At 34.2% G+C, this 11,253-nt stretch overlaps 2 protein-coding genes across 2 annotated transcripts; both read right to left on the bottom strand.

Moving 5' to 3' along the window:
* Window positions 1-3,101: 3,101 nt before the first annotated feature.
* On the bottom strand, window positions 3,102-6,140 carry LOC129886031 (vetispiradiene synthase 1-like). The gene is made up of 6 exons (XM_055960542.1): window positions 5,939-6,140; window positions 5,169-5,818; window positions 4,862-5,080; window positions 4,563-4,701; window positions 4,217-4,462; window positions 3,102-4,107 (listed from the first exon to the last, which is right to left on the bottom strand). Exons 1-6 carry the CDS (start codon window positions 6,056-6,058, stop codon window positions 3,811-3,813), a joined length of 1,671 nt encoding a protein of 556 aa, XP_055816517.1. The 5' UTR covers window positions 6,059-6,140; the 3' UTR covers window positions 3,102-3,810.
* A 1,755-nt stretch (window positions 6,141-7,895) lies between these two features.
* LOC129886032 (viridiflorene synthase-like) lies at window positions 7,896-10,309 on the bottom strand. Its single transcript, XM_055960543.1, has 7 exons — window positions 10,134-10,309; window positions 9,762-10,038; window positions 9,298-9,670; window positions 8,989-9,207; window positions 8,755-8,893; window positions 8,367-8,612; window positions 7,896-8,253 (listed from the first exon to the last, which is right to left on the bottom strand). Exons 1-7 carry the CDS (start codon window positions 10,245-10,247, stop codon window positions 7,957-7,959), a joined length of 1,665 nt encoding a protein of 554 aa, XP_055816518.1. The 5' UTR covers window positions 10,248-10,309; the 3' UTR covers window positions 7,896-7,956.
* Window positions 10,310-11,253: the final 944 nt, after the last annotated feature.

Genomic DNA, 11,253 nt, shown 5'->3' on the forward strand with positions numbered 1-11,253 from the left:
AGGGATTGGACCGTTAAAGTCGGATGTTTTCCAAATTACTGTCCTGATATAATAGGATTTGATTGGGTATGGATCCATGATTTGTTGATTCGTTCTTACCCTGGCAAGGTATGAACGGACGTGGCAACAACGTCGGCTTGTTGTATTATCACTGGCTCATAAATGATGGTTGTCGGATAAGAGAAACTCCCATATAGGTCTTGATTGTACTCTGAGTCGGATTGGGATGGATTGTATGTGATTGGTCCTGTCTAAATTATATTTTGTTTAGACTCAGAACATCTTGATTGAGTTGTACCTTCTTCTGAGTTGAGATTCTGAGTTGATTTGATCCCACCTTGATGTATGTTTCATTCGGCCATTTTACATACTCATACATTCCACGTACTGACGTCATTTGGCCTGCATCGTTTCATGATGCAGAGACAGGTACTAGAGATCATCAACAGGCGCATCATTGAAGATCTATTCACTTCCAGCTAGTTGGTGAGTCCTCCTTATTTTCGGAGGATACCGCAGTTATCTTTTCAGCTTTGAGTTAGTTTTCCTTTATTTTGATTTGTGGTAGCCATGAATTTGTCATTGACACCTCTTATATTGTTGATAGAGGCTTCATAGACTAGAGTGTGGATGATGTTGAATTATTTCATTGTGAGTAGTTTTATTTTTTCTAGTTGTTGAATGGAGATGTGGTTGGCCTTTGGCTTTATTATGAATAGTATTCTTATGATTTGAGTCTTTCGCTAATAGAGTGTAACTGAATGAAAGTGTGATTGGACTAAGTGGTTCGCTTGAAGGCCAGAAATGGTTTTCGAGTGCCGGCCACGTCTAGGGTACCCTCTCGGGGCGTGACACAATGTTTCTTGAAGTGCTCTTTCTTTCCACATTTGTAACATTGATATTCTTCTTACTTCTTGATTGAGATCTACCATACCATGATTGTGAGTCCCACTGGGGCTACGTTCCGTTGGTCTTTCTCTCACCATCATCAAAGCTTCTGCTTGCTGCGAACTTGCTTGTCTGTTTTTTTTTTGTGCCGATTTTCTTCTTCTAAGACAACGACTGCAATTTCATCGAAAACTACACTATCCGTATTGTTTGTCAAGTTGATGATGAGTTGATCATACGAGTCAGACAGACTTTGAAGTAGAAACTCCGCACGTTCAGTCCCCTTTATTTTGAACCCATTATTGTAAGTTGCGAAAATAGAGTATTCAAAGTATTGATGTGTTCAGTAACCGACATGGACTCTTTCATTTGAAGAGTATACAATCTTCTTTTTAAGAAGATTTTATTATGCAAAAACTTGGCCTCATACAATCTCGTAAGACTATCCCATATTTCCTTCGCCATCTATTTTTCAGCCACACTAGACAACACTTGATCAGCTAGTGCCAAGTGTAGATCAGCAACTGCGATGCTGTCTATGTCGTTCCACTTGCTGTCATCAGTAAAGTCTGTGGGCCTAACTTCAATTGCAGTTAAGCAATTGTCTTTTCTCAATATCGCTCTTATTTTTATTTTACACAATGAGAAATTAGTCTCATTGAATTTCTCAACGTCAAACTTTGTTGTACTCGACATTGTTATTTACTTCATACCCTCCTAGATTGTTAATTTTCTATAAATTTGTGATTTTCGTAAGTCTGTAGTTTTATTTGGACTCAAATAAGCATTTGTGACTTTACTGGAAGTTTGCTAACTACTGATCAAAGTTCAAAATTTACGATCAATTGCTTAAAAGGAATTAATTTCAAACATTAAAATACGCTCCTCATTTGGTGTTTCTTGTCACGCTTTTAAAGATTTATTTGTAATTGTGACATTTTATTACTCATTACACGTATGTTTTAATAGAATTTTAACAGGTCTAACAAATGTATAAAAATTTACATGGAATACACGTGCAATGCACATGTCCAGGAACTAGTACTAGTAAAAATCTTCAAAGTGTAAAATTGAATTACTAAAACGTTCCTAAAAATGGGACTATTTTACCCTTCTTCAATCAAACACCCCTTCAATTACCTGTCATTATTATACATTTATACTCATCAAATATCCCTGTATAATTCAATTTACTATATTTTTTAATCTCAACCCGTTTGCTTTACCTACAAAAAACCTCACTCCTCATAATATGATTGATTCTTCTCCCTTACCTATAAATATTAATTATTGCTATAACAAAGAAGGGGAATGAAGAGTTGCAAGGTATAATAAAAGGTTTAGTTTTTTTCGATACAGTTGAAGCAAACAAACCAATTAAGAATTTCTTTTGTTAGCTTGACTGAGGGTGATGTATTTTTGTAGCAACTTTTAAAAGGGTACGTTATAGAAATTCATCAACACTATAAGAATAATTTTAAGTATTACAATTCAATCAATTTTACATATTTTTATTTTATAACTCAAACACGTCGTATAATAGTTATGTGATTTTTAAAAAACCAATAATATGAGGTCACGTGCAACACATATCCAAAAACTAGTATATATATAAAAAAAAATTGAAATTTTGTTGTTATTATTAGCATGATAGGCAACACAGTCCATTGTTGCATGATATGATAATGTTAACATCATCAGCTAACAGTGGATTGTCTGGTAAATGGATCAGCTAGACTGTCTGGTGCCCACAGCACAACGCGTCTCACCTATTTAATTTGCTCCTTGGTGACTTGAACTCAAAATCTTAGATTGAAGGTGAAGGGTGTTTTCAGAGACACATTGTAACGCAGATTAAAAATATTACTTGTATGAGCTGTAATTCTAATTTGAAGAGTATTAATTTAAAAGAGCTTTTATCTAAAAGTAGCTTTTAATTTTTGGGCCAAACATTGTTATTGTACTACGAACTGAATCTGCAGTACAATGGGACTCAATTAAAACTTAGAAACAGAGAGGTCCTATGTATGTACTCCTCAATTAGTGGTACTATCACTTGTACTATGACTATTTCTTCTTCGGGTCCTAACTCCATCATAAAGCAGCCATATTGCACTAACCTTTTGGCCATTGGAAATTTTCAAGAAAAGGCCTTTTCATTTGTACTCCAGATGGAAGGAATGTTTAAGCATTATTGGTGAAGGGAGACCCTATTGAGGTAAACTGTGGTGTGGAATATCAAAGGTGGAGAGGATAGACAGGGACGAGGCAGCGCATGAGATGTGCAATTTTACTAGTTGCCCATTCCATGCACAGCCTCTTCCCTGGCTCTCCTCCCCCGACAATCTCTCTTTTTCTCCATTTTTATTTCCTTGTTTATGAATATAATGTCCAAGAACTCAAAAAAAAAAAGGAATTGCTAAAATTATGAAATGGTCAGTCAATAATATTTATTTTTTTGATGACATTTGTTTTGTTTGCTTTAGCGTATGCAGAATTTTGTACAATCAGTCTCGGTATAGTATCACAATTCGTCTTATAAGTAGTTTCATGATTGAGAATATGGTGATTATAATTTACTTCGTGTCAGTAATTGATACTTTGAATTTTTTTATTATTATTTGACATTTCATTTCCTTGTGGTTGAATTGCAACTGCTGAAGCGTATTCTTTCACACCATTTTCGGAATTGTCTAGCTAAAAGAAAGTAGGTACATTAAAAGAAGTAATAGAATTCAAATGTCAATGATGATTCAAGAAAATTGGAGGAGTTAACTTCACTGCACCATAACATGCATCGCCAGCAATTCCTACCCTAGCTAGCTACAGAGATACCAACAAGGCATCTGTCAAATGTAGATCAAATACTTATTTGAGGGGCCAGGAACAAAGTGCTCCCAAATGTACGCAACAATTGATGATTTAAATTTCAATTGAGTCCACTAACAAGGCAATAATGTGAGGTTTTAGTACTTTTTCAGGATGAGTGTATCCATCTTGATTGTGCTTGTAAGTGACATCAATAATGCGAGCAAGATTGAGAATACGAGTGAGAATCTGTGTAGAGACGGGAGTTGGTCGTAGAATTCCTTCATTTACATCCTTCCACGCTATCTCAGCCATTTCTTGAAATTTTTCCATTGCCTCTTCTGTTGATACACCATGATCTCTCATGTAGCACTCAATTCCAGTTGCAATCTGACCTCTACCCTTCTCAACCTGGATTGGAAATTAGAATGTGTGGTATAAGTATGAAATCATTTTTATCACTTCATGGTTGCAACTAGGTAAACATATAAAATCTAAGTTTATTTGATGCAATGTATACCTCGTAGGTGGCTATATCATCAATGACTCGACATAATGTCACATTGGCTTCAAGAATTTTAGGGTTCTTGGCCAACCATTCAAAATCTTCCTTGTTTGCAGACTTCATGCCCAAGTAGGATGTTGTCGTAAGCAAGTAATAAGTGCTAGTAGCTAATGCATTGCTAAGATACTCAGAGACTGGCGGCATATATCCTTCAATGAACCATTTTGCTTCGACAAAATAGTTTCTCACGATTTCTTTCATCTGCCAACAACAAGCCAAGACATTCAACCATCAATACATACACAATTGGTTGATAAATTGATTAATGATTAATTAACTTGGTATAAGTCAGGATTCATACTCTTTCTTTCGCGTAGTGAACAACATCAGATCTACCATCCTTTGACAACTCTGCTTCATAATTGTTGTAGAGATCTAAAAGTGCTTTGTAACTAATTTTCATGTAATCAGGGAGCCGATCAATTTGGCTAATATCCCACCTAATAAATGGAAAAAGAAATGAATTTGATAAGTTTATTAGTGTAACAAAACATACATCATAGGAAGAAGGAGAAACGTCTAGTGTTTGACCTATAATCTTTCCCCACCTTTATGCAATCATCTAATTAAATCATAAATTGTTCGAGAAGTAGTTCGTACCTCTGTATGGCATCAGTGTAGACCTCAAGTTCTTTTACAATGCCATAAGCATCAAACGTGTCATCTACTATTGAAATCATTGCTATAGTCTTAGCAAGCATGACACGAGCCTGAGAATACTGAGGTTCAGCATACACTCCCACCGTCCAAAAGTAGCATTCAACTGCTCTGTCCCTAGCATATGGAAGTGTTGTCACAAAATCCAAATCTTTCCACCACCTATAAAGTAAGTAACAGCATATTAGATTCTGAGAGTCACTATCAACAAATAATAGTAATATTTTTCATGTAAATTACATTAGCGTACCTAGATACTTCGCATAATTCTTGTTTGTGCAACATCTGAAGTAAATTGAAATCCATTTTTGCAAATCGAAGCAACACATCATTCTTAAATTCCTCCTCTTCGTAGATGGAGATGAAGTAGCGTGTCTCGACTCTTGGAATACTCTTATGGAGAGATTGCTCAAGGGCATGCGTCACTTGTTTACTCAGAGGTGACTTCAAATGTGGAGCTGCAGATTCAAGATGAGCAGTGGAAAATGAAAGTGCCTCTTCTAAGATGTCTTCTCCATGAGTCCTTACGTGTGAAGCTTCATATAAGTTCAAAATACCCTTGATGTCATTGCAAAGAAATTCCTTGAATTTGCCGTTTGCATCTTGGAATCTGCTAAAAAGTTCTGGAGAGATATTGTAACCATGTTGTCTCAGTAGTCGAAACAGAACGGATAAATTGCTTAAATCACTGTATTCATGACTCTCAAAGTTAGGATCTGCTTTGTAAATGTGATCCAACATGTCTTCTATTTGTTTCTCAAAATGGTAAGCTATGCCAAGGCGCTCAACAATATCTATCAAATTCAATTTATCAACCAATGTTGCTCCACACGCAGCTGACAACATACTCTTTGTTTGCTCTTTCAACGTTTCAATCTCCTGAGCATACTTTTCCGCAACCTATAAATTTATTCATTCAAATGAAAATGAATATATGCATTTTATTATTAAACAGGATAAATATTTGTCCTTTGAACTTACAACCAGATTAAATATGTGAAAGACAAATTAATTAAATACCTGATTATCAAGGGAGAAAGAATGGAAACGATCACCCCAAAGACTTGGTGAGAAGTCAGCAACAGGACGAACAATCTCCTCCTCTTGGTAGTTACTCATCACTGCAGCAGCTGGGGCCATTTCTAGCTAGTACTCTTAGCTTGTGGAAATGCAGTGTTTGTTTTTCCCCACTTGTTAGGTGGTAGAGAAATTGAACAAGTGATGATGGAAATGGAAGAGAAGGAAATGAATATTTATAGTGAATGGTGAGAGTGTTTTGTCACAGCCATCAGTTTTTGACTATATAGTAGTTTTAAGCAAAAACTAAAAAATGTATAGAAGTTAAATAAATTCTATTTTACTAACTTTGTTTCCTTCTTTGGCGTCTGTTTAGTCCCATGTCCCATGTTCCCTAGGGTTTCTAGTGTCAATTCAAAAAACGACGTATAAAACATAAAATATTACTACTAGTAGTATGGGACATTGTATACTGTGCATTATTTTGTCTGTGGTCTTCTTCTTTTTTTCTTTTCTCATTATTGCACATATGTGAGGTCTCTTTTGATGGCACCCAGAATATAAAATATTGGATTTCGTCGAGTGCAGAATGTAACAACTTTGAATTGAAAATCATGTCCCAAAAGAAAAATAAAGGAAGATATGCAATATTTGATTTTAACTTATTGAATTAAACATATATTATTTCTACAGTTCTTGATGGCTTAATTGAATGATAGAAGAAACATACATCATTTTTGCGCACTTATATTTCCGGTTCAAAGTTGAGTAATTCTACGCCATCCTATTTTATTAAGTTAATGTTGAATTTATACAAATTGAAATTGTAACTAATTCAGTGGAATAGACAAAATGCAATATTTTTATGCACACTTTTTTTTATTTCATAGTGTGCTTTTATTTGCCCGATTTGAACAGACTTGAAAATTGACAGTTTATTGAAGAATAGAAAAATCTCTCAAATGCATATAGTTTTATATATCGGCATATTCTTATGAACCATAAAATATAGAGTATTAAATTTCTCTGATCCTTTTGATTTATCATTTTATAAGCAACAAAAGAAAATAAATGGCCCTTCACAACTTTATAAAATTAAAATCATTAATTTATTTTTTAATTCCACCTTACTATCAAAACATTATTAGTTCGAGAAGATGAAGGATTTAGTCTAAAGTATTAAATATTATTTAATTGTTTTCTTATTAGGTGTGTCAAAATCTTAAATAATTTATAAATTCTCTTCTTTTTTTTCCGCCGGGAATGGACTGAGGTTGTAGGAAAATGCAGAGCGTTTATATCGATGATAACACTCTTTGATGGCATTCATTTGAACAATAATGCTGGGTTCAACTTCGTTCTTGGATTCACAATACATGCATGGGCTAAGCTTCCAAGGATTGATGTATCATTTACTTACCGTAATGGATTTGCGGAGTTAATTTGGAAGGAATAATAGGAAGTTGATCAATGAAGTTTTTTTTCGTGTCAAAATGAGAAATACTATAAACTTAACATAACGCATCAAAATTAGGAAGGAGAATAGTTAATAATAAAATTGTAGATATTTACAAGTAAAAGAATCAAAAATTCATATTTTAATTAGCTAAAGATTAATCGTGTTTAGTTAGATATCACAAAAACTAACATTAAAATTTATGAATAGCTAAAGGACTAAAAGTATTATGAACCCTTATCAGAAGTATATAAGATTTTATTAGATTTAAGTACTAGCTAGTGGATCACCTGCTTAGATAAAGCTTCTTCTTTTTTTTTTCTTCATTCTTTCTCCTCATTGTTAGATAATCAATATATTTGCTTTGTTTAAAATCTTATAATTTAATTTAGCAAATAAAAGATAATCGAGGTAGGTACAAAAGAAGTGATATTATTCATATATCAATAATTAATGGTACAAAAAGTTTTAACAATACTAGTACATGAAACTTCACAATGCGGTTGCAAAATTGTAAAATTTAAGTGGCTTATATAGATGGAACAAAAAAGAATGACTCAATGGTTTAGATCTCAATGGAGTCCACCAGTAGCGCGATGATGTGAGGTTTTAGTACTTTTTCGGGATGAGTGTATCCATCTTGATTATGCTTGTAAGTGACATCTATAATACGAGCAAGATTGAGAATGCGAGTAAGAATTTCTGTTGAAACAGGTGTTGGTCGAAGAATTCCTTCATTTACATCCTTCCATGCTATCTCAGCCATCTCTTGGAATTTCTCCATTGCTACTTCAGTTGATACATCATAATCCCTCATATAACACTCAATTCCTGTTGCAATTTGGCCTCTACCCTTCTCAACCTGGAATGCCGGCAATTATAATTCATGTATAAGTATATGAAATCAATTTGTATGGAATTACTGCAACTCTTATAATTAAGATGATTTATGTAGTGTAATGCGATGTTAATTACCTCATACGTTGCTATGTCATCAACAACTCGGCATAACGTCACATTGGCTTCAAGAATTTTAGGGTTCGTAGCCAACCATTCGAAATCTTCTTTTGTAGCTGACTTCACTCCCAAATAGGATGTCGTAGTTAGCAAGTAATATGTGCTGGTAGCTAATGCGTTGCTAAGATACTCAGAAACAGGCGGCATATATCCCTCAATGAACCACTTTGCTTCGACAAAATAGTTTCTCACAATCTCCTTCATCTATTTAACAGAAAAACAAGACATTCAACCATCAATATTCCCATAACAGATCTAAGTGTAATAAAGAAACATAAGGTAAATACAAGTGATTTTAGATAGAAATTAAAACATTCATGGATATATAGAAGTCAGTGAGACGTACTCTTTCTTTTGCGTAGTGGACAACATCGGATCTGCCATCCTTTGACAACTCCTTTTCATAATCATCATAGAGATCCAAAAGAGCCTTAAAACTGATTTTCATGTATTCTGGGAGTCGATCAATTTGACTCACATCCCACCTAATAAAAAAGAAAGAGATTTAATAAATTTCCCTTCTAAGAAACTAACCGTCCAATAATTAAATCCACAAACTGTTGCAGAGGCAAGTTCATACCTTTGTATGGCATCGGTGTAAACCTCGAGTTCTTTTACAATTCCATAAGCATCAAACGTATCATCTATTATCGAAATCATTGCTATAGTCTTAGCAAGCATGACGCGAGCCTGAGAATATTGAGGTTCAGCATACACACCCATGGTCCAAAAGTAACATTCCACTGCTCTATCCCTAGCATATGGAAGGGTTGTCACAAAATCCAAATCTTTCCACCACCTATAAAGTAAGTAACAACATATCAGATTCTGAGAAAATAGTATGAACAAATAATTTGTATTTTTAATTCAATTTAAAACAACAGTATACCTTGATACTTCACTGAGTTCGTGTTTGTGCAACATCTGGAGTAAGTTGTAATCCAATTTGGCAAATCGAAGCAACACATCATTCTTATATTCCTCCTCTTCGTAGATAGAGATGAAGTAGCGCGTCTCGACTCTTGGAATGCTCTTATGGAGAGATTGCTCAAGGGCATGTGTCACTTGTTTACTCAGAGGTGACTTCAAATGTGGAGCTGCAGACTCAAGATGAGCAGTGGAGAAAACAAGTGCCTCTTCCAAAATATCTTCTCCATGAGTCCTTACATGTGAAGCTTCGTATAAGTTCAATAAACCCCTGATGTCGTTGCTAAAAGATTCCTTGAACTTGCCGTTCGCATCTTGGAATCTGCTGAAAATTTCTGGATCATGAATAAGAGAAAAAGATAATTAGTTTTCTCGCAGAAATAAAAAAAAATTAAAAATGGTGCGGCATATATGTAATGGACCTACTTGGAGAGATATTGTAACCATGTTGTCTTAGGTTTCGAAATTGAAGGGATAAAGTGTTTAAATCATTGTATTCATGAGCCTCAAAGTTTGAATCTGCTTTGTAAATTTGATCCAACATGTCGTCTATTTGCTTCTCAAAATGATAAGCAATGCCAAGACGCTCAACAATGTCTATCAGATTCAATTTCTCAGCCAATGTTTTTCCAGAAGCAGCTGACAACATACTCCTTGTTTGTTCCTTCAAAGTCTCGATCTCTTGAGCATAGTTTTCAGCAACCTGTAAATTAAAGTTATTTGTAAGAAAATGTTCATTATTGGGAACAGTACTAATTAACCAAATAAGGGATAGTGAAGGAATTTATAATGAATTACCTGATTGTCAAGAGAGAATGAATGGAAACGATCACCCCAAAGACTTGGAGAGAAATTGGCAACAGGGCGAACGATCTCCTCTTCATTGTTAAGGAGGTGGCTAGCTAGGGCCATTATATTTCTTCAAAACTGGATCTAATTAGCTTGTGAAAAAACAGAGAGCCTTTTTTTTCTTTCTTTTGTTAGTTGGTGATAGGGAATTGAAGTAAACAAGTGTTGATGGAAATGAAAGAGAAGGAGTATTTAGTATTTATAGTGGTGCGAGCCTTAATAATTACTTCATTCTCTTGGGAAATTCTTTCTGCTGCATGCAGTCCATCCGGTTGCCTTACTTTGACTATATTAGTCTATATACTTAGCTGGTTGTCCCATGTCGGGGTTGGATCCCGAGTCAATTATAAGGTTAATTTTCATGTCAAAAACTATTTTCCTAAAAAATAGCCAAAAATAAAAGATATTTTCTAAAAAATATTTCCAATCACTAACCAAACTATAAAAAATATTTTCCGAAAAATAGTTGTCACTCACCAACCAACACATGAGAAAATTTGTTAGAAACCAACTTGTTTTAACATTTTACTTCGTACCAAACACAGCCTTAATGGAATTTTTTTCTCCAAAGCTGTTAGATGGGCATAGGCGCATAGCGGCATAGCCAATACAATAAATTAACTTATTGAATTAAACATATTATTTACAAAGTTCAAGATTGATGGCTTATCTGAATGAAAGAAGAAACATAAATTATTTGCAAGCATGTTTTTCCGTTCAAAGATGAATTATCTATGCCATCGTATTTTACTTGGCTAATGTTGATTTTTATGCGATGTAACTAATTCAATTATAAGAGATGATATGCAATATTGTATGAACAATTTTCTCCAAACATGCTTTAATTTTCTTCGTGATTATTAAAACTTTTTATTAAGATGATTCGATAAATTTAAAATTAATTGCTTTTAAATGTGTAATGTAACATTTTTTTGGAAACAAATTAATAAGAAAATAGTTTCAAACAAATTTAACCAAATGAAAGTAACTTTAGAAAATAAAGAAGTGAAATAAGTCTGACTCCATATTCAATCTGGCTCTCAATTTCTTCCCAGTTAGAATTTTATTT

This window comes from Solanum dulcamara, chromosome 4 (assembly GCF_947179165.1).
Source record: "Solanum dulcamara chromosome 4, daSolDulc1.2, whole genome shotgun sequence".
Classification (NCBI taxonomy): Eukaryota; Viridiplantae; Streptophyta; class Magnoliopsida; order Solanales; family Solanaceae; genus Solanum; species Solanum dulcamara.